The following is a 23,601-nucleotide window of genomic DNA, read 5'->3' as shown; positions in this document are numbered from 1 at the left end:
TAACTTTGCCTATTTCTGACCGTGACATCCCTCTGGTCTCAGATAAGGAAGGCCGTCTACCCTAGCTCCTGGTATTACTGAGTCCTGCGCTCTATTCACACTTAACAAATAAAGCAGCAGGTAGAAAAGAGGGTAGTTCTATAAGTTAGAATCTGTTAAGGGACAGGTACAGAACCCCCATTGCAGCTTTCTAGAGGAGCCAAGGCAAGGAACAGGAATGATCAAAAAAGGAATAAAAGGGCAGAAATGACCCTGAGAGTTGCAGTAATCAATAGCATATGATCCTCAGCTAGAGGGAAATTGAATTGGAGCCATATGTGTTCCTGAGATCTGGCGTACATTTTTAGGTCATTTTCTGCCAGACACTAAAATGAGTGCAGAGACATGGAGTACATGCCTTCATTTAATAAGCTCAGTCTAATTTAGTACAAATTCCCTTAATAAAGTCTGTGTTGAAATTATTCCGCATCCCTAGGGTGTCTGCGCTCTGGTAGAAAAAGGCACGTGCTAGCATAGTCTGCCTTCCATTCAGGTGGCATTTCCCAAGGAGAACTTCATGAAGCTCCAGTCTCACAGGAGGCACCTTCCACAAGGAGGCCAAGGTCAAGTTTGGGAAAGCGCGTAAAGCATCCCCACACTACCACGATGGAGAATTATGATACATGTTAGTTTATTAAAAGCTCTCAAAAGCCCACTGATAAAGCATTCTATTTGACATTACTTAATATAAGTTCCTTAATCTTATTTCACTTTGGAACTCACTCTTTGTGAAATAGTGTTCCCAGAGTACTCTTTGGAAAACATTTCATTGGAGTTATTAATGCAGGTCTCCATCCCGTACTAGGTCATGAGTTTGCAGAAGGCAAGGACTGTCTGCTCTCACAGATTTTCTTCTCTTCACCTTTCTTCCTACTCCAGGACCTAGAGAAGGTCAATATTTAACGTTTGTTGCACTAACATAATTTTCGAGGCTGTTTTGATAAAAGTGTACAGTTCATGGTCTGACACTCAGAAATGACTAACAGGGTGTCTCTGAGCATTGTCTGTATTTGAAAATCAAGAAAAGGTTGTTCTAGGCCCCAGATCTCATTTGACTTGAAGGCGTATTGATTTAAAGACAACACAAAGGAAATCAGCTTTAAAATTCAGTGATTCATGCCTGGAAATACAGTATAACTGAGTTATAATTCTAACTTTGGATCTTATTCTGAAGATTATATTAGAAAATTTGACAGGGGTCTTAGAGCCAAAACAGTTTCACTTTAGCTTCTCTGAGGGACACACCAGATGGGAGAAAAAAAAGAGAAAGAGGCCACTGAAAGGAGAGACAGAAAACTTACATGATGCAATCCCAAGCAGGAGTCCCCTCGTTCTTGCTGCCATGAGAACTACTTGCCATTTTTTAGCTCCTGCTCTGTGCTGATTTCTTGAAACTTCTCTTTTAACACCCCTATGTCGTGGGGATGATTACAATCCCCATGTTGCAGATGAGGTAACTGAGACTTAGAGAAGATAAGTTCCTTGGTAAGAGTCACACAGAGCCAGGATTTGCATCCAGGTCTGTGACTCCAAAACCCTCTCCCTTAATTATGCTGCTTCTATACCATCTCTGCTTCTAGAGATATGTAAAGCTAGGTGGTGTTACAGAGCCAAGTAAGGAAGACCAGAGGATTCTGGAATCTGAGGTCAAATCGTTAGCCCAAACTCCCTGGGCATTTGTCCCACAGACCGGACAACGTCAAGCTGGGGGCTAAAGATGAGGATAGACCCATCAGGTCTCATGGTTTAGTGTGAAGAGGGAAGTTTGGCATCAGAAGAGAATTCTAGATCCTCACTGCTACTGCTGCTGCTTTTCTGCTCTGGGTCTTTGCAAACAGTGTCTTGCCTCTGTGCTCCTCAATTGTTCATCCAGAGAATGGAGGGCATATACTAGGTGATATAGGAGGGCCTTTCCACTGCCATGAATTTAGGTCTCCAACCCCAGTAGCTGACTTTTGAGGTTATCCATAAGCTGTACATTTTTGCTAATTTAGAACATGCCATATAAATGTTTGTTGGAAAGGCTAGAGAGATAGATACATAAAATCTGGAGGGTTGAAAAAGGCTGCTGAGAATGTGTCATGGCCAGGTCCAATGGCAGATCATGTCTCCACAAGTCACCTGCAACCTACAGCTGCAACCCCCTAGGGTTGTGTGGACAATTTTAAAGCTGCAGCTTATGCGGGTCTATTACACACTTCACTTAGTCTTTGCATTCTGTGGATGTCTCCATCACTGAAATGAGGCAGTGAGAGAAAGCAAAATTTCAGATAGTCTCATCATTTGCATTGCTTAAAATTGATACCCAACCATGCATGAAATTGTGTTCATCAAGAGGCGACCCCATCAACAAGCCGTGCGCAGAGCAGCATCTCACTCAAGCAAGAGGGAACGTGGCCCCCAGTCCTTTCCGTATGTTTTTCGGACTAACTAGCTATGGGAATGACAGCAGGGAAGAAAAGGCCAGCAGCATCCTGCACATACTTTAAAAAGGAAGAGACCTAGTACATTTGCATACATTGATCTTTTACTCATACTTAAAGGAAAGTGAACATTACTGATTCAAAAGCTGTGTTTATAGTGGATGAGCCCCACCTATCACTTGAAAGAAAGCTGAAAGGGAATCATTCCCAATGCAAACTCTGGCTCAGAATAACACAGACTATGTTAAATCACATTTGCCAAATGCCACAACCATGTTTCCCAGCAAAGTTGGCAGGAATCATTGGGAGTTGCTGTTGAATTTGTTCGGTGTCCACAGATCCCAGTATAATTGGACACTCTCCCCCCGCAGTATGTTAGTCTCAACCTGTCCCCATCTATTATTATACCTCCAAGAAATCCTCCTTGAACCCTCCCAGCCACATCTCATTGTGTGGCGTGCAGGTCAAAAGCATGAGAGCAAACAAGGTCTGAGTTTGAATCTAGGCTTCACTAGTTTCTGGCTGTGTGGCCTTGGACAAGTAACCTAACTTTTAAAACATCATCTGTCGAAGGAGTTGTAAGTGTAGCAGGTGAGAATCTGGTTTCACTAAGAAAAAATAAGTTTTCCACATCCATCTTAGTTTCATTTCACCCCTCTATTCCATCTGAGCAAGGGGGACTTAACCTTGGTGAATTTAGAATTCTCCTATTTCCTTAGGGTACCAGCTGATTTCAAGAAGATTGACCTGGAGCTAGGGTGTTGAGGGGGGCCTCCAATTCATCTTTCCACGCAGTGTCCACTGAAATGGTGCTCACCTCTCTGGTCCTCAGTCACTAATGGTCCTTCAAGACTGGCAGCTAAGTGTTTCCTGGTTTTACTTAAGGGCACAGAAATATCTCTACTACTCCTTGTGGTCCCTCTATAAGACCACCTACCGTCTGTCTGTTCATCTGTCCAGATGCCCAAGACCAGCATTCCCTCCCAGCATCACGCATCCCTGCGAGGGCTCGGCCCAGGTGACAGTGCTCAGGTGCTCTCATTCTATGTCTATTTTCTTACTTCCCTTCTCTCCTTCCCCCTACCCTCCAAGTCTAGGGAATCAGCTCTGAGTCTGGGGGAAGCCAGAGTTTCTCCCTCCATTTTTCCCCAAAGGTGGATCCATACTCAGATCTTCCTCACCCTCCTTAGGGTTTAGGCTTCTAGAAATGAGACTCAGCTTCCAGCCCCATCTGTTCTTCTCCCTGTCACAGCCCTCCCTGTGACAATGAGCACAAGACAGGGATGTGTTTAAATGGTGGTCGGAGGGGAGAAATTAAAAGACTAGAGGCTAAGATTGCGAAAGTACTATTTTACCACTTAAGAGTTCAATAAAATATTGTATAAGAGAACTTACAAGGTTTTAAGGACCTCATGAAAGATAGCTATTATTTTTCCCCTATGATCTGTTGGACACATTATCTATATCATTTGTTTGCAATTTAATCATGCTCTACCTTAGAACATCTATTGTTTTGGCAATTTACTCTTATATTTTCCCGGTGTCTACACTTTAGTCTCCCAACGAAATGTAAGCTCCTGGCAAACATGGTCCACATCTTATAATTAATTGAATCTAACAGAAGGCTAGACATACAGCAAACACTTTAAAAATGTGTGCAGATCTAGCCTCAGGAATCCAAAATCACGTTCTCAAAGATTTAGAGATGGTTCTTTGTATAGAAATCAGGAGGTTTTCTTCCTTAAAATAATTCATGAGCATGTTTATATCTAAATGTTAACAGAGGAGCCATGTGGTATATGCAGATACCCTACATATCAAAAAGAAAGAGATTTTCTCTGTATTCATTATATTTTAAAATCCTGAATCACAACCACCCCTGAGTGCAAATATATTTTAAATTTTATACTGGTCTCCTATTGCAAAATGCTAATTGAATTGATTTCCTAGAGCTGCATCACTAAGAAATAGAGTACAACACAGATTTGGGATTCTTGAGTCAAAAATATAGAACATGAACATTCTGCTGAGAGAAAATAGTACGTAGGAAAATGTTTTAGCATCCAAAAGGTTGCAAAGTTTAGTCTTTAAGAATGCAGCTGCTGAGTGAGCAGTTGAGGGAAGCTAGATGCTATACCAGCGTGGGCTGTCTCTGAGCCTCATTGGACTGGGCTGGCCAGTACCACCAGGATACCCCATCTAGTCATATGCATGGATAGATATATTCACACTGTAGATCACACACTGCACGCTTCCTACTTTTGTGGCCTTGGGCCACTTACTTCCCCTCTCTAAGCCTGAATTTGCTCATCTATAACTGTAGAGTAAGTATCCACCTCCCAAGAGTTTGATGAAGATTCAATACGACGATGTATGTTGAGGACTTCACACAGTGTTAGAAACATAGTCCATACTCAATAAATGATATTTGGAAGAGATGACCATCCGAATGCCCTGGAAAGTGGCAGCTCTACCATTCATACCCAGGCTCACACCCTTCTTCCTGCAGGTCAAAAGAAGTGTCCCTTTGCTATGGCAGGAACATGCTGATGACTTTGAGGAGCATGCTACGCATGGGAGCCTTGAGGACCTAGAACTGAAGGCTCCAAATTGACTCCTCTATACCCTCAACCAATGGCCTTCTCAGGTCATTCCTCAGAGCCAGATCTGTTTAGAGTTCCCTGTGGCCTGAGCTCTGCAATAGAGCGTTCTTCTTTCATTTCCAAAGTGAAGATGCTTTGGCTGGCAAGTAATAACCATGTGAGTCAAAATGGTTTAAACCACAAAGATAGATGATTGGCTCCCACAGCTAAGGTCATCCCATGGTAGAACGGTAGAAAGGGTCCCCTCAGAGTTCTACTTAGCCTGCTGTGACTGTCCTGGCTTCACACTCCTTCATGCATTGCACATTGTCCCTGGTCTGATTGCAAGAGGCTGCAGCAGCTCTTGGCCTTCTATCTTCACATAATGGTCTCCAGGGAAAGAGAGCAAGAGTAGGTTCTAGAAACTTTCTGAAAAGAAAATGGAAGCTCTTTTCCCAGGAGCTGCCAGTCAGTCTCTCCTCCCATCTCATTGGCCTAAATTTGGTCTCATGATTATTCCTGAATCAATACCTTTGGCTAACTGGATGCCAGGTACTGATTGGCTTCACCTTGGTACTTGATCCCAAGTCCACACCTAATTTAGTCACTAGAGCAATGGGGATAGAAAAATCTGACTAACTTTGACTAAATAGAATCCACCCCTGGAGCCTGAGTCAACCCCCCAACTCCAGAGCTGCTGTCGCAAGAGAGCAGGAGTGAGATAGATGTTGGAGAGACACCAGTGTCCACCGCTCTGCTGGTTTTTAGCTCACCATCTCCTGTCATTCAGCAAACAATTATGAAATGCGTCCTGTGTGCCAGGTATGGTGCAGGGTGCCAAGACAATACAAGGGTCCTTGTGTTGTTGAGCGGAATAAATGAGCCACTTATGCAAAGTGCCTGTTGCACCCCTCAGCCCCTAATACCTGCTCAATATTGTCTTCATTACCTGTTTAGTATTATCTTCATTGAAATGAATAATGCATGAGTGCTCCCTGCCATTCAAGAGACAGACTTAAACAAATAAATTCTTGCAGTGTGTGAAGAGTGGCAAGAATAAGCCTGCAGGTAGCATAAAGAAAAGAGGTCACATAAGGACTACGCAGAAGGCCCAACCACAAGAAGCTTAAAGCCCGGTCGTTCTTAACCTTGACTTTATGTTTTACTCACCTACAGAGGTTTTAAAACTCCCCATACCAATTAGTCACAATCTCTGGGGTTAGGACCCAGACCCAGGATCTTTTTGTCTTTGTAAAGATCCCCAGATGATTAAAGTTGTCAGTCAAGGTTGAGAACCATCATTATAGGCGATTGAAGACATAAAACACACACATAAACCATTAATTAACAATGTTGGGTTGTGAGGAGTACATTAAAATGAACTGTCAGTGTTCCAAGGTTCAAGGCAGGGAGACGGCACAGTGGGCAGAGGGCTGAAGGCAGAAAGAGGGCACGGTGGGCAGGGGGCTCAGGGCAGGGAGAGGGCATGGAAGGCAGGGGGCCCGTGAAAGATTTCTGTGAGCGGCAGGGAACAGGAGGCTTAAGGGGCCTTGAAGGACCAGTGGGATTTGCCTCATTGAGCAGTTCAGAGGTGGTGTCTCAGTGTGAGGAGGATTGAGTGTGACCAAAGGTCTGTGTGCAAACATAGAGGATTTATCAATCTGGACCCACTCAGGAAAGAGAAACCACACAGTAATATGAACAGGAAAATAGAATTATAAACCATAACATGGGATAGGAATAATGAAGGATTAGCTACTAAGAAGTAGAGAGAACTCTAAAGAATATAGGAATGCAGGTTTCAGGAGTATCTACTCCTCCAGGGCTGAGCTAGCGTGCCCAAGGGAGATCCCTCCCCTCTACTTCCCAGCTGGCACCCAGACTTTGCTGACATAGCATGGCTCACTGAAGGGCAGAAAAGTCACTGTGGTGTCACTCAAGCAGAACTTTTCAGAGATCTGCCCTCTAGGGTGCTGGGCTTGCTGTTCACTGGGAGGAGTCTCACTGGAGTGCTCTCTGCTGGAGGAGGGTGCTGGCCATGCATTGCAGGAGCTGGGAAACTGCAGGACCTGCTCAGCTAGCACAGGAGAGCAAGGAGGCCAAACCCGGAAGTGTTCCTCCAAGCAAGCAGAGGCTCAGAGAGGTTATGAAAACTTGCCGGGGATTTAGCAAATCTGAAGTTTGACACCAATCCATCTTTCCTATGTTTTCTGCTTCCTCTTTGAACAAACAGAAGTGCAAGATCAGAGCTAAGTCTGTTAGTGTAGGCTGCCCAGAGACAGAAGGGTCTGTACTCAGCGAAGTCAATGAAGAAGGCCTCTGGTGAAGGTGAGGATTCGAATGGACCTTAGGGGAGGCCCAATTTGGAAAACCATGGAAATGATAGGAGGAGGTAACTTCCAGGCTGTCTTTGCATCACAAGCCACATTGGACATTTCACATGCTGAAGAGTGGACCCCAGCTCAGACAGGACTCAACTCAGCCAGTACAGAATAGAAAGTAGGCCACGAGAAAGAAGTCAGAGGTAGAACAGAATCAGGGAAGTCCTTATAAGTCAAAGAAATCGAACTTGAGCAGATATGAAATCAATACATTTTGAGAGAGCCAGTACCTATGGATGTGGGGTTTCTGGGATTCTTTGACTGCCTGGCAGCCTCTCAGTGGAATACAGAGGAGCAAATGCCCACTTTGGAGTCAGACAGGCCAGGACTAGAGTACCAGCTCCAGCATTTATCTTGGTGTCTTGGGACAAGTCCCTCGACCTTTCTGAATCTCAGGGTTCTTCATGTGTCAGCTGGAAACAGTGATGCCGTCTTTGAAGGCTTGCTCAGATAAGTCTACAGCAGGCAGCCTGGCACACAGTAGGCCTTCAATCAATGGTAGCTTCCTTCTCCCTCCTGTTTTTACACCATAATCCTTTCCTATCTTCTAAGATGGTCCATATCTCTGAAAATAACTGTTTTAAAATTCAAAAATTCCAAGATTCCTAAATCAGGTGCAGTTGTAGAATGTGAAGGAATTGGCGGCACATAACATCTTCTTGTTGAGATTCTGACCACTCGGCTCACCACTTGGAAGGAATGATCAGATCTAGGGGACACAGTTGCAGTGTCCTTGGCTCCCTCGCCAGATGGTGTCTTGAAGTGGTATTTCATACTTCATCTCCACAGGGCAAATAACGGTGCTACTTTTTCTTTTAGGAGGAGAGGTCACCAAACCACGGTTTGCTCAATTCTTCCATGGCAGCCTGGCCAGTCTCACCATCCGCCCTGGAAAAATGGAGAGTCAGAAGGTGATTTCCTGCCTGCAGGCCTGCAAGGAAGGGCTGGATATTAATTCCCTGGAAAGCCTTGGCCAAGGAATAAAGGTAAGAAAGAAGCCTGCAAAACCCCCAATAAGACGTTGATCTATGAGGCAGAGGCTGCCCAGTGCCAGCGCACTCTGAGAAATGGAGTCTTTTTCTGTCTAGTTGCACAAAGATGGTGCCATGGCGAAGGTGCTGCCCTGCGGGGCGGAGATTAGTGACTGTGACACCATGATGGACTCCTGCTGCCATCCCCTGAAATTCCTAGATAAAGCCCTTGTAGGTAATCAGTTCACTACCCAAAAGCTGGCCCATGTTCAATGTCTACTGTTGAACATGGTTGCTATTTCACTTTTTTGTTGATTTGTTGGTGCTTTGTTGTTTGTTTGCCTAAACGAACTAAAGCAGGATGCAAGAGTACACTCCAAAATGTTTTTAAAAATAAAGTTTGGACCATGTAAGATACAATTAGAAAAGAAAGTCAATCCCATGTGGGGCGGAATTAGAAAGCAGATGTGAAGGTCGCTGGGTCCCCCATTGTTAAGGGGAGGCACAGATTAGGCTCTGAGCCACCTCTGGCCATCAGAGGAAATGTAAGCAGATTCATGACTTTTATCATCCATGCAAAAGAACATTTACTGAGGGTCTCCCTCATGTCACACGCTGTTTGAAAGCTTTATGGATATTAACTCATTTAAGCCCTGGAACAACCTTATAATAAAGTTACCATAAATATTCCCATTTTTCACATGAGGAGTTGAGGATGAAGAGAAAGGAAATGTGCCTAAGATCCCAGAGTTAGTAATGAGCAGAGCTAGAATTTGAACCTAGGCAAGCAGTCCTGCATCAAGACTCCAAAACTTGGAGGAACAGCAGTTCAGAAGGCTCCTTGAAGAGGCAAAGTCTGAGCAGAATGTTTTAGGATGGATAGGAACCGACCAGGAGAAAGGCAGGGTGTGGAAATGGAGAAGAGGTGGGGGAAGTCACTCTAGGCATAGCCAAAAGCCTGAGTGATGGCAGAGGACTGAGGAACCCCACAGGGTACACTGGACCTCCAAGAAGGCCAGTGTTACAAGTGCTCAAATTACAGGAGGAAAGGTAAAAAGTGTTGTCAGAGAGATAGGCAGAGGTCACATCATGGGGCCTTTTTAACTATGTTTAACTATAGTTTAGGTATTTACCTTTTTTTTTCTGTGGGCAGCAGGCAGCCATTGAAGGGCTCCAGGTAAAGCATGATCTGGACAGGTGTGGGGCTTAGGATGTTCACCCTGTTGACTGGGTCAGAAGGGGAGGATGGGAGAACACAGACAGGATAAGGCAAGAATGGCTTTTCAGAACATTGCTTAACGTGCATTAAACACACACACGCGCACACACATGCACACAGATGCACACACACATACACGTGCTCTCAAAAACTAGTCACCTGTCATTGAAGGAAACTCACAAGACTACCCCATAATAGAAAGACCGTCTATTTATGGCAGCTGGTCCAGGCAAGCTCCTCATGGCACATTTCACATACAGAGAATCCTCATGTGCAGAGCCTGGGATTTGATCCTTGACCTGATGTTTGTGTGTGCTCTTAATGTTTTGTCAAGCCAGTGATGCAGAAATCCATCCTCCAACCCTCACCTCTCTGTCTGATTCCGGATTTGCTCTCTGTTCCTGAGTGGGTCTTCTCTGCCCTGGGCCATCCCCTAGGGGGCACAGTTTCAGGATTCCAACAACTACAGAAGAAATAAACCAAAGATGCTGGACTTAAAAGCCACACATCTTAGAATTATAAATTGGGAATCATAGCAATTTCTACAGAGCAGTCATAGCCTATGAAAAGAGGAGGTTCTAAACAAAGTGGCACATGAAGCTGTGGGGCGGGGCTGACCTGGCTCTTCAGGATGCCGCCTGCTCATAACCAGTCACTGCGAAGGATCCTTTTCCATCCTTAGTGTGCAGCTAACAAGAACTAGAGCACCGTGTGAGAAGTTAATAAGACACATGATTTACAATGCATCCACTGGGGACTATTTTAAGTTCATTATCCGTAATCCTCACAACAAATTAAATAGTATGACCCCATTTTAGAAATAAGGAGATTGGGGCTCAGGGACTTGTCCAAACTTGGATTAGAAGGCATTCTTAAAATTATTAAAGCTTCTTTCCTGCCCACCTTCCCTCCATTTATCCCTCGTTTCATTTCTGAATGGTGACTATTATTTTCTTTACCGGTTCCTGGTCCCCTCTCCCCTCCCTGGCCAGCCAAAAGAAATGAAGTCCGCCTGCGATTCAGGAAACTTCCTGTCTGGTCACAGGACCCAGTGTGGTTCCTCTTTTTACTTGTTTTCCCCTGGATCTACATATTTCTGAATATCTCTCCAGCATGTCTGAAGCCTAATGATTGGGATGGTTGCTATCTTGTATCCAGACAGGACACTGTAGAATAGCCACACTCCTTAAGATTGCCCTGTTCTAATTTCCATAGCATAATCCTTGCCAATTTGTCATCTCCACAGTGTGGAAGAGCGGGGAAGAGCAGGAACTTGGGAACAAGACAATCCTTGGTTCAAATTACAGTGCGGATACTTACTAGCTGGGTGACAGTGGGAAAGGTACTTTAATCCTTTAAGCCCCAATTCCCTCATGTAAAATGGGCTTAACATTATTTTGCAGGGATGTTTTAAGAATTGAATTTCATATGTATTTATGTATTTTATTTTTTTTTATATATTTTTTATATATTAGATATGGCAAAGATATACATATAAATGAGATGACAGAGATAGAGACAGAGACAGAGATAGATACAGACACAGACATAGATATAGATCTCCCCTAGCAAACCTAATAAATAGACTCTCAATGAATCACAATTCCCTTCTCCTGCTGGGCTAGCCCTGCGCTTGGCTTTCCTGCTGTCCAAGCTTATTTTGAAAAGTAAGCCTGGGTGACAGTTGTGGCAGAGTTTCTTCTAACATGGCAAATCTTCTGGCTGAGCCTAGGGGTGCTGGCAGGTGTTCAAGGGAATGGCAAGGTGCCTGGCCTACCGTGGCAAGCCTGTCCTTGAGAAATAGGCCAAGGCTTTGAGTAGGACTTTCACCAATGTCCCAGCCTGGTAGGTAGCTGGTGACAGAGACCGATCCTCTAGGAGAGCTGACCACTCTGCAAAGGCCATCAGTCTAGCAGCTTTTTGGCTTAAAGAAAGGAATTACTATGGCTACAGCACAACTTCCCAGGGGAGAATGAGCACTGTCACTCTCTACTCAGTCCCCAAGAGCCACCTCCAGCCCCTATGGTAATGCCAATACTACTCTATGTCCCACACAGCCAGAGACCGGCCCTCAGTCACACTGCAGGGCTGTGAACACTGCCGTTTTTTTAAAACAGCAAAACAGACAAACAAAACCTACTTAATGGAGGGCTTTATTGATCCTGCAAGAACTAGGTTGATGGCTAGGCCCTGTGGCAGTCCTTGGGGTGCCCTGGCGAACACCCTAGAGTATTAACTGGAGATTCCACGCATTCCCTAAGCCTTCCTCTCCTGAGTTGGTTGTGGTGGGAATGTGCCCTCTGCTGGTTGCCAAGGGTTGCTGCTGATCCGTCCCTCTGGAAGAACTGTTTGATTTTCCTGTTCAGCCCTCCTGCAGGGCTCAGAGATTGGCCTCCTCTGCAGGGGTCATCTCCTTGTCTCATGCTCGTCATGTGCTAGACCTTGTGGCGATGCTGAGAAAAGTCAGTAGAGTCTGCTCTCAAGGTGCTCACGGTCTGCTGGGAGTGGCAGATAGACAGACAGCAACGGCACCACAAAACCGCCATAATGGTGACGGGGCAGAAAAACCTGTGGTGTTTTTAGAAGAATGACCTTGAATCTGCTCAAATGTGAATCGGGTGATTTGCGAATACTCTCTAATGACTCACCATCACATGGCAGGCAGTGAGTCATCCACGGCAAGATAAAAGGCAACCCAGAGGCTGACGGCAGCATCACTTTTGCATATGCCCGAGGACTCCTGAATCCAGTACAGGGAGTGGTGCTTGTGGCCTGATGTCACAACTCAGAGACAGAGCTTTGAAAACAGAAGGGAATTGGATCACAAGCAAAGAGCAGTGAAGGCAGGAGAACCAGCTCAGGCAAAGACTCGGTACAGACATAATTATAAGAATGTTAAGAATTATGATCAAAGCTAGCATAGATTGTCACTTCTATACATTATCTCATTTAAGCCCCAGAGAGGTAGATAGTAATAGCCCCGTTATTTTAAGTGAGGAAATAAAGTCCAGAAAGGAGAGGTATATAGTCCAAAGTTGTACTCCGTAGTTTGTACTAGAACGGGGGTGTGGCAGTTCGCACAGCCCATGATCTTTCAGGGATACCACATAACCTTGGGGAAGTTATGTGGCAATTCAGCCCAGGAAGGGCTGAATTCTTCCAATCGGCTAAGCGATTGCAGTAGTAAATGACTCCAAAATCTCTATGGCTTACCGCTTAAAGTTTGTTTTTCTCTCATGCTAAGTCAGGAACGTGGAGTGGGGTTTCTGCCTAGACTGCCATAGACCACCAAAGTGAAAAAGAAAGAGGCTGGAGGGTCCTGCAAGGGTTTCTCACTGCCTCACCCTAGAGCTCCCACATCACGTCCTCTCACATCCCTTTGGTCAGATGCTGTCACATGGCCCTGCCCATACGTGGCACGAAGCAGCTGGGCAGTACAACCTCCAGGATGCCCAGGAAGGAAAGGAGAATAGGGTTTGATGAGCACCGATAATGACTCCCAAGGAGGCTTGACTGAAAAGACAAGTGACTTAAAAAGAGAGTCCTTTGGGGGAGTCACAGGAGATGATACTGAGTAAAACGTCTGCCGGTTGGAGGGATCATTCACTCGTTCATCTAACGGGCTTGCAAGGCACTAGGACCAGGTTCCGGGAGTCAAGGATATGTCAGAGCTCCTGTCCTCAGTAAGTTCAAGGTCACTGAACTATAATAATTATACTACTATTTCATGAGCACTACAGAAGTGCAGTGAGTACCTAAATGAGGGAAGCTGGGGAGGCCTCAAGGAGGAGGGAACAATGAAACATGGACATGATAGTTGAAGGAGACAGAGATTAAGCTATCAGTTGGCTAGGGGCCACAGTGCAAGGGACTTATATAGATCGATGTCACCATAGTGCTCATGAGACATCCACCTCCTATTAGAATCCAGGCACAGAACAAAGAACTCTTATAAAGATATCTAAGTCACATCAGGGAAAAGCTTAAATGAATAGATTTGTCTTTAAGCTCATGAAAACGTATTCGGTCTCCATCATGGTAAAAGAAATGCAAATTAAAACTACACTAAGATGGTGTGTATCACCACCTATCAGATGAGCAAAAATCCCAAAGTCTGACAGCATACTCTTGTTGAGGTTTTAAGAACAGAGGCATTCTCACACACTGCAAGAGAGAGTGTATACTGATATAATCCCTGGCAATGGGAAGTTTGGGAACATTTGTCAAAATTTAAAGTGTATATGCTCATTGATCTAGAAATTTCACTTGCAGAGATTTACTCTACAAGTATATTTACCCTTGCGAAATGTTATGTGTACAAGATTATTCATTGTGGCATTAGAAAAAGATTGGAAACAACTCAAATGTTTATACTAGGAGACTGGTAAAAAAATTGTAATTTATTTAATACAGTATTATTTAATACTATACAACTGTACAAAAGAATATGGAAGCTTATTATGTATTGATACAAAAAGAGCTCCAAAACATGAACTAAGTGAAAAAAGCAAAGCACAGTATAGTATGTAAAAAAAAAGTAACTTTTAGTGTAAGAAAGGAGGAAAATAGGAATCTATATTCATTGATTACATATCCATAAGAATGCTTAAGTATAACTGTCAGGATAAGCTAGATTATGCTACAGTAAGAAATGACTTAAAAATTTCAGTGGCTTGTACAACTTCTTTTTATTGTTGACATTATATGTACATTATAATTGGGCTACAGCTCTAATTCGAAGCACCCTCACTGTGAGACCCAGGCTGACAGAACAGACTTTATGGGAACGTTGCAGGTTTCAGGGCAGAAGGAAAGCAACACGCAAACTGTGAACTGGCTGTTAAAACTTCCATGTGGTTGTTAACCAACCAATACTTCTGCCCACATTTTGTTGTCCAAGCAAGTCACATGACCACTACTGAGTGCAACAGGGCAAAAATGTACATCCTGCAGGGAAGGTTACCATAAATCACATAACCAAGCCTGTTGACAATAGGACAGGCATGTATAAACCCCTCCCTGGGGAGAGAAGCAACTAATTGTGAACAATAATGCAATCTGTCACTAAGAAGTTGATATAACAGTGACCATGTATAGGATAAGATTTGAGAAACTGGGTGGATGAGAGATAGGAGTAAGACGGATACTTTGATTTAGCACGTAAATATTTGAACCATGTGGATATATTATCTATTCAAAAAAATAAATAATTGTTGCCAAGAAGGTACATGAAAATCTATCCTGTGACACAAGTATTGAATACGTAATCTAAATCCACAGATATGTTCCTAACATCTTATTGGCCTCAGTTCCTAATAATTCTTACTCAGAAATGTGTCAAGATCACTAACTCAGGCCGGTACAAGAACTGTTCTGCATGTTCCATGCAAAGAAGAGTAGCTGGTAGAGGGTACAGGGAGAGGCAGAAGTCTGTGTCTAGTTTATCCAGTTTGAGGACCCAAACGATTCAGCGAGGACCATGATAGTCCCTGGCCTTCACCAAGCATGGGATCCCAGGAACTCAAAATGGAGTGAAGAGATAACAAACCTAGGGCATTTGGCAGGCATGTAAACAGCAAGTGAGTAAATCTTCTGGGAAACCAGAGTTTAGCACCAGGAAAGCAAGACCAAGAATCAGCTCTAAGAGAGAAGGAAAGCCATTAACTTAAAAACAAGTTTTAAGGTTGGAAGCTAAGGCGGGGCATGAGTCAGGAATTGGAATGGAAGGTGAATTGAAGAGCAGTTCAAGGCAAAAATACAAGAATAGCAAAAGGAACCAAGCAAAACCCCAAGTTTCTAGGCTGTTGACTGAGGGACATACAGTCCAAGGGCTGAAAGTTTCTGGTCAGGATCCTCTAGTAGCACAGAGAATGAGCCACTCCCGCTGAGAGCTGGGCTGGCAGAACGCTATGCCTGGGATTTCAGAATTCCATCTTGTGTCTCAGGCCAATATTACTGGGGGTTTATAAACCCTGGGGAACTTATAAAGGAGGGTCCTGAAGCCCAGAGGGTAGCAGGGATTGCTTGAGGGATTAAAGCAGTTATCTGTGCACACAGCTGCTGCACTGGCAGATGCTTTGGAGACAGCTCGTGCTGGCCTTCGTAGGGTTTCCACGGGACTGTATACGTCGCTGGTCTTTCTCTCCTGTGATACCATCTTCTGTCTTCCAGTATCACTTCAACCCCTCACAGTCCATCCTGGTGATGGAAGGTGATGACATCGGGAACATCAACCACGCCCTGCAGAAGGTCTCCTACATCAACTCCAGGCAGTTCCCGACAGCGGGCGTGAGGCGTCTGAAGGTCTCCTCCAAAGTCCAGTGAGTCGATGCCTGTCACCCTGGGCCTAGCTGAAGCAGTGGGGATGGTCGCTGGGGACGTTCCCTTGCAAAACAAGATACACCTCTCTTCAGCTGTTCCCAGTTTTTCTGCTATCCCTGTAAAGACGCCCCAGTAAATCTTTATTCTCCTTTTGTTTTCTTTTTTTTTTAATTTTTATTATTTTCAAGTATACAGTACTATGGTTAGACATCTATATAGTTAGTAAAATGATCCCCCCAATTGCTCCCTCCTTCCCCTGACCGTCCACCTAGCCAATGTATTAATGCTAATTACATTCCTTATGCCAGGCTTCCCATCCCCATGACCATCCATCAGCTAATGTGTACTTCTTTAACCCTTCACCCCATTCTCCCAGCCCCCCAAATCCCTCTCCCCTCTGTCCATCACCACATTGTCCACTATATTTGTGAGTGTGTTTTTGATTAGTTTGTTCTTTTTATTCCTTAATTTCCGCATATAAGTGAAATCATATAGTGTTTATCTTTCTCTGTCTGACTTAAATACCTCTAGGTTCATCACAGCAATATCTTTTTCCATCCCCTTCCTTTTCGTATGTGGGGGTCTTGTTTTCTTATCCTTTTAGCCATTCCATCCCTTGGTTGGAGCACTGAATTCTTTTCCCTTTAAGACACTTATTGATAGGAATATAATTGTTACCATTCTTTATTTTTGTTTTCGATTCATGTTTTTTCTTCTTAAAGAAGTCCCTCCAACATTTCCTGTAATTCTGGCTTGGTGGTGGTAAATTCTTTTAGTTTATTTTTGTCTGAGAAGCTCTTTATCTGTCCTTCAACTCTAAATGATAACTTTGCTGGATAAGTTATTCTTGGTTGTATATCCTGGGTCTTCATTCTTTCGAAAATTTTTTGCCAAGCCCTTCTGTCCTGCGTAGTCTCTCTTGAGAAATCAGCTGCCAGTCATATGGATGTTCCCTTATAAGTAATTATTTGTTTTTCTCTTGCTGCTTTTAATATTCTTTCTTTGTATATAAACTTTGGCATTTTAATTATGATGTGTCTGGGTGTGGGCCTCTTTGTATCACTGATTTTTGGAATCCTCTGAGCTTCCTAGGGTTTTATATCCATTTCCTTCACCAGATTAGGGAAGTTTTCCATCATTATTTCTTCAAACAGCTGTTCGACATCTTGATTTTCTTCATGTATGCCTATCAGACGAATATTTGGAGCCTTAATAGTGTCCCATATCCTCCTTAAATCATCTTTATAGTCTTGGCCTCCTTTTTCTTGCCATTCTGTTTGAGTGTCCTGATTCCCGTCCTCTAGATAGGGCATGTGATCCTCTTCTTTATTCACTTTGTTTATTCCTTTGTTTATTCCATTTAATATACTTCTCATCTCGGATAATGTGTTCTCCATTTCAGACTGGTTCCCTTTTATAATTTCCACTTCCATTTTATGTATTTTATCTCTTTGTTGGAATTCTCTACATTTCCCAAAAATTCATTGAGCATCTTTATAACCAGTGTTTTGAACTCTGCATCTGTTAAATTACTTGACTCCATTATATCCGGATCTCTGTTTTGTTCTGTCATATGGTTTCTGCTTCTTTGTCTTCTCATTTTGGCTGCCTTTCCGTGTCTGTTTCTATGTACTAAGCAAAGCTCCTTAGTCTCCCAGGCTTATTAGTGCAGATTTGTGAAGTAGGTGTCCAGTGGCACAGTCCTGAGAGGGGGTTCAGCTGCAGGCCAAATTTAGCTCAGACCTCTACCCCTCCGGGGCCACCTGTCAAGATTCAGCAAGCAAAATCCACAGATGCTGTGCTTATAGTTGCCTCAAAAGGCCACACCAGAAACCGAGGCCAGCTGCCTCCAATGTGAGTCTAGGTGCTGCTCAGCTAGGCGCATCTGACTCACTGAGGATTCACCTGGATGTGGCTTGAGTGGGGCTCAGATTGGGGGAGGTGGGGTTTCAGGGAATGCTCTGGGAGGAGCGACCTCTGGTATCCAGTTTGATGACGTCACAGCTATGGCGGCGCTGTGTTGGCACACTGGGAGGGGAGAGGGCTCAACGGAACAATGGATACCCCCGGCACTTCTGTACATAACGAGTCTCACCTCGACCTTCTGTCTGACAATATCTCCCTATAAATCCCTCATGCCACCTGCGCGCAGCCAAGTTGGCACTGATGCTCAGAGCGAATAAGTCCGTTGCCATGAAGATCCGCTCGCTCGCGGATGCGGCCCCTTTAAGAGGCGTCTGCCGCTGCCGCAGCCTCCGTCTCATTCAGCTGCTCGGGACAGGGCGGCCCCGTGTCCTCGCCCCATCCTACCTTCTGTCATTGCAGGGTGCTTTCTCGGATTTCTCCCTAGTTGTGTGGCTTGTTTATCTAGATTCCAGGCAATTTTTCTTTGCTGCTGCTCCTTGTTTCTGTCACAACTTCGGTGTGGTCGCCAGAAGGATGAACAGGGACTCTATCATCTACATCATTTTGCAACACTCTGTCTCCTTTTGTTTTCTTTGTAAAGAAAATATTCTGTTGTTTCGTCAGCTCAGATCCAGCTTTCTCTGTTTTATTCTGTATCTGATCTAATGCCTAGATGTTTCCTGTAAATTCTCAGGGAGTCAGTTTTAAGTGGTGTGATTTAAGGGTACAGTTCTTGGTACATAGTAGGTGCTTGACACATGTTTACTAATTAACCAGCCCAGCTTTGTAGAGCTCCTAAATACCATGAGTATGCAAGAGAAAGAGAAGGCATGGTTCTTGTCTCCAGGGAGCAGTTAGATTTAGGAGGTGAGATTATTACCAAAGCCTGTGGATAACTCCCTTACTGGCCTATCAGATCATTTCTCAGCCATAGCAGCTGCCATAGGCAGCTAGGAAGGGGACCCCAGAAAAACTTCTGGGAGATAAAAGGTGAGTCATATATCATCTGGAGCCAAGAGGACCCAGAAAGACTGGGACAAAGGTGGGAAAGATGGCTCTGCTGGGGCCTGGATCAAGAGCCACGATAAAGCCCACAGGTGGCATTTTTATTCAATAGTTCTAGCAATGGAGACCCCCACACACACACCCTTGAAGGCCTGAGGTAAGGAGAAGTCACCCTCAGAAGAACCAGCCTGTCCGGTCTTCAGCTCTGATACCAGGCTTCCCTAAACTGGTGAGGAAAGGAGTGTCCTCTGGGGCTGGTGTGACAAAGGCCAGAGAAAACTGGGAGTAGGAGCCACTACTGCTCCCACACCTCACCCACCTAGGAAAGAGGGTAGAGCGGCCCAGCGTGGGAACTACCCAGCCTACCCTTCCCTCGGAAACTTTCCCAAAGCATGCAGGATGATCACTGCCACCAGCTGGAGCTCACCCAGCATTCCCAGAGCATCCATCTGGACCCTGAGGTTCTCCACTGCAGCCTAGGTTCTGGCCTGGATGACCAGCTGAAAGTGCTGATGACACAGATACCCGATGAGGTCTGATGAGAGTATCAGACCTGTCAACATTTACTGAGCTTCAACCATGATACAGGCTCTGGGTCGGCTTCTTTTCTATATGTTGTCGCTTTTAATCCTTACTACAGTAAGATAATTATCATCTTCCCATTCCATTGATGAAGAAACTGAGGTTCACAGGGGCGAAGCACCTTGCCCAGAGTCACCCAGCCCAGGAGTGGCAGAGCCCAGCCATGGACCCTTGCCTGTCTAATTTCCCAGGTTTGCTCTTGTCATGCCACCATTCTGCCTCCCAAATATTTTTGTGGCAGCACATCAGGAAAAAAGAGCATGATTACTATAGCACTCTGCCAGCACACCTGGGACAGGCACACTCGTGTGACACCCTCATAGAGAGATAATATATAGGCCGTGGCAGGAGAGTTTAGCCCTGGGGTTTCACTTAGTAAGATGGCTGTAACTAACCAGTTAGACAGCAATTTGTTTACCAAATCCTAATGCACAAAATGAGCAGTTGCTATCTAATTAACGTTGCCATTGATTAATTTGTTAAAGGATAATTAAAGGTTTAATGGTTACTTGTTGCTGGTATAGAAAATTCCTATTTCTCCCAGGAGCCAATCTTTTTAAGTCCCTAGATCGCTAGTTGTTTTGACTATAATCTGTCTTTAAACTTAAATGTCTGTTGACATCCTGGGAGACTCTTAGGTGATCAGGATGCCTCATCAAGGACTAGAAGAGGCTGTATGTAGCCATGTCCATGGCCGCATGATGGATGGTTACATCGTGTCCTGTCCAGGTGCTTTGGAGAAGATGTGTGCATCAGCATCCCTGACTTGGACACCTACGTGATGGTGTTGCAGGCCATCGAGCCCCAGATCACCCTCCGTGGCACAGACCGCTTCTGGAGACCCGCTGCCCAGTTTGAAAGTGCCAGAGGAGTGATCCTCTTCCCTGACATCAAGATCGTGAGCACTTTAGCCAAAGCTGAGGCCCCAGGTGACTTGAAGACCACAGGTATGGGTGCATCCTGAGTTGTGGGCAGTGGGCCTTGAGTTCTCTCAGCCACATCAAATCATACTTCAGGATAACAGTATTATTCCACATAGCAAGGTATTTACGGTAGCAAAACAAACAAAAAAAAATCTGGAAACAACACAGATAAATAAATAAAAGGGAAATGAATGGCTCAGCAAATCATGGGACCCCCATATACGTGCTGTTAGAAGAAAGGCATTTATGCTAAACATGACAAAAAGCAAGATGCAAATTACTGAGTATCTACACATAGACTGATCTCAACCATGTAAAGAAAAAAGTACATAGAAAAATGTCAAGAAGACACACCTAATACCAGCAGCGACATTCTCTGAGACGCATAAGAGCCAATTTGTTTCTGTTCCCTTTCACTTTTCTGCAACTGCAAAATGTTCAATAGTGAGCATTACGATTTTTATAATCAGAAGAAAAGCTAAAGAAACGCAAAGAAAAAAACATAACTGCATCCTAATATATACACAGTAAAAGTCTTGTTCAGCAATATTACTCTAAGCTCTCAGGGAACCTTCCGATTGTTCTTTCCAACGGTTTCGTTATTGGGAGGGCTGTTCAGCGAAAGTAGAGTAATTTGAATTATCTGCCAGGGAGAAACACTTAGTTGCACTGAAAGCTACAGTATATTCTGCTGGCTTGAGGGGGTTAGAGGAGGCAAGAAAAAAAAGGAAGGGAGTTAGGGAGGGAGGGAGGAAAACCTGGGGCCCGGATCTACAGGAGAAATACCCGTTCGAGAACTGTCCTTTGCTGCCTTCTCCAAGAGAATACTTTCAACTCCTGCTCTCCCTCTCTAACAGTAGCTGCTAATGATGTGCTGGCATCAGTGGGCCTGAGGCCCTGAAGGCTGCTTCTAAAATAATCCTAATTACCCATCGCCTTAAATCACCCTGGTCCCTAGCGGATGGTGAGACCCCTGCAAAGCAGCCCTTCTTAGCTCACAAAATAGACAGGTGTCTAGGCAGGGCGGTTTCCTAGTTACCCTCCAAGGGGCATTAGATTGTGTGATCTTCCCTGTTCCCCTCACTTGTGGCTAAAATCAGACAAAAAAGGAAAGGCCTCTGACCTGAGTGGTTGCAGGCTATAGCTGAGAGCAGCTAGATTTGTCAGGCCTGACACCAGCACACAGACAGTGCAGGGAAAAGCAATTATCTGGGTCCTTTTCTTACCTTCTGTTTATGAGAGATGCTTGCAGAGCACATCGCCAAGTACCCTAGACCTATTATTAGCACCTTTAAATTTTTACTCTAATTGTTAGAATAACCATGATTATGGGTGCCTTAAACAAGCAGGCTAATGGCATTTGCCTCAGTGACCTGCTCCAGCATCATCTTCCATCCCAAGTGACTCACTCTTTGTGCTGTTTCAGTACAAAGGACGGCAAGTCCCCCACACATAACCCTCTCTCTCACATACACCTCTGTGTTAGGTCACACCTTTGCTCTTGCTCCACTCTATGCCTGGAGGGTTCTTCTCCCTCCCCATCCCGATCGATCGTTGCTAGCAAACATTTCTGCCTTCAACACCTCTTCCAGAAGGCTCTCTCCTCCATCATCCTGCCCCCTAGACTGGGTTAGGCCTCCTGCTCCGTACAGCCCCAGCCACTACTGCTACCCTCTAACACACAGCTTTCACTAGCCCTCGGTGGTGGTTGTCTGTTTACTAAACCAGATCAGAAGCTCCATGAGGGCTCAACCATGGAGACTTAGTCACCTCTAAGTCCTTGAGCCCAGCACAGTCCCTTCATCCCAGTGGGAATCAAGGAAACTGCAGATGGAAGATACTTCCCTAATGCGAGCACAAAATAACAATGAGAAAATGGCAGAGACCCCTACCTCGCACAAACGTCAGCCACATGGAGAGTGAGGTGGGAGCAAGAATGACCCAATCTGATCTGACAAGAAGCTGGCAAAAAAAAAAAAAAAAAAAAACAGAAAAAAAACAGAAACCATGAGAAGATTATTTGAAATAGAGATACACATACACTATTATTAATAATAGACTTTGTCTTAGGTGTATATTAATGTGCACTTAGATTTTGCCAATGACACATGAAGCCATTGAGATTGGCAAGAATTTAAAAATTAAGCATAAAAAATTATTTATAAAAGTATATATCTACTGAGAGCCAAAATATTTTTGGTATCAATGAAAAATTAAAATGTAAAATAATTATTTAAAATAATTCTCTCTTTAGTGAGTCCTTTTTAATTTCTGTTTTTATAAATGTTTTATAATGTACAAAATATATTAGTCTTCTTTATAAATAAATAAATATACTTATTTAAATGATCTTGGTTCAAAAATTTTGTAATAAAAAACTGTAAGATCAAAAACATTTGAAGACTACTGGCCCAGAGGTTAAGATTTCATAAACTGTGGAATCAGAATGTCATAGTTTCTGTCCCAGCTCTTCGCCTTCTATCTGTGTCACCCTGGGCATTCCAGTCCCCCCGTTGAAACCTCCATTTCCCCATCAGGGAAATGGGATTATACTAGTCCTCCCTCCAATGTCTGTCTGTTAGGATCTTGTTTGCACGGTGCCTGGTACACAGCAATAACTCCCTAAATACCTGTCGCTTTTATTTTAAGGTAAGACTTTTTGTTAAGACTGCCTACCCGTCCAGCATTCAAATACTCAGACATCCCTTTGGGAAATTTAGAGCCCCCAAAATCAGGCAAAGACAGCTAGACTGACGAACAGCTGTCAACTAGATGAACCAACTTACTTAATTAGTTTAATTATTTTAATGGTGCAGCTCCATTTGAGCAATGTATAGTAATACTGCTCCATGCCAGTGCCTGGGTTGGATACCGAGGACTCCATCATAAAAAGACAGTGCTTCTGCCCCTGAGAACCTCAGAGTCTACTGGGGGTAACAGATACACACTGTGACTACATGGAGAAAGCTACAAGAGCATGTTGAAGGGGCACTTATCTCTGGCCCCAAATGAGAGCTATTCCTTATTGAACACCTACAATGTGCCAGGCACTGTTTTAAATCCTGTCAAGACCCTTGCCCTCTTTACAGATGAAAAAATTGAGGGATAGGTAGTTTCTCTAACACAATACATCTTCTCAGTAGCAGCGTTGGCATTGAAATTCACATCTTTTGATGACTGTATTCATACTCTTCACACAAATCGATGCTGCCTAGACACCCATCCAAGCAGCGGTGGTACTTAGGATTGT

The 23,601-nt window shown here is 44.2% G+C and overlaps 1 protein-coding gene across 1 annotated transcript in view; it reads left to right on the top strand.

The window, feature by feature from the left end:
- Positions 1-23,601, top strand: part of CLSTN2 (calsyntenin 2) — a 397,528-nt gene that overhangs the window by 366,052 nt on the left and 7,875 nt on the right. The window contains exons 10-12 of the mRNA XM_023529032.1: positions 8,245-8,411; positions 15,787-15,935; positions 20,158-20,375. Coding sequence (XP_023384800.1) covers positions 8,245-8,411; positions 15,787-15,935; positions 20,158-20,375 — 534 coding nt within the window. The remainder of the gene's footprint in view (positions 1-8,244; positions 8,412-15,786; positions 15,936-20,157; positions 20,376-23,601) is intronic.

The sequence above is a fragment of the Pteropus vampyrus genome, unplaced genomic scaffold (genome assembly GCF_000151845.1).
Source record: "Pteropus vampyrus isolate Shadow unplaced genomic scaffold, Pvam_2.0 Scaffold35, whole genome shotgun sequence".
Taxonomy (NCBI): domain Eukaryota; kingdom Metazoa; phylum Chordata; class Mammalia; order Chiroptera; family Pteropodidae; genus Pteropus; species Pteropus vampyrus.
This window is presented reverse-complemented; position numbering and strand designations above follow the sequence as displayed.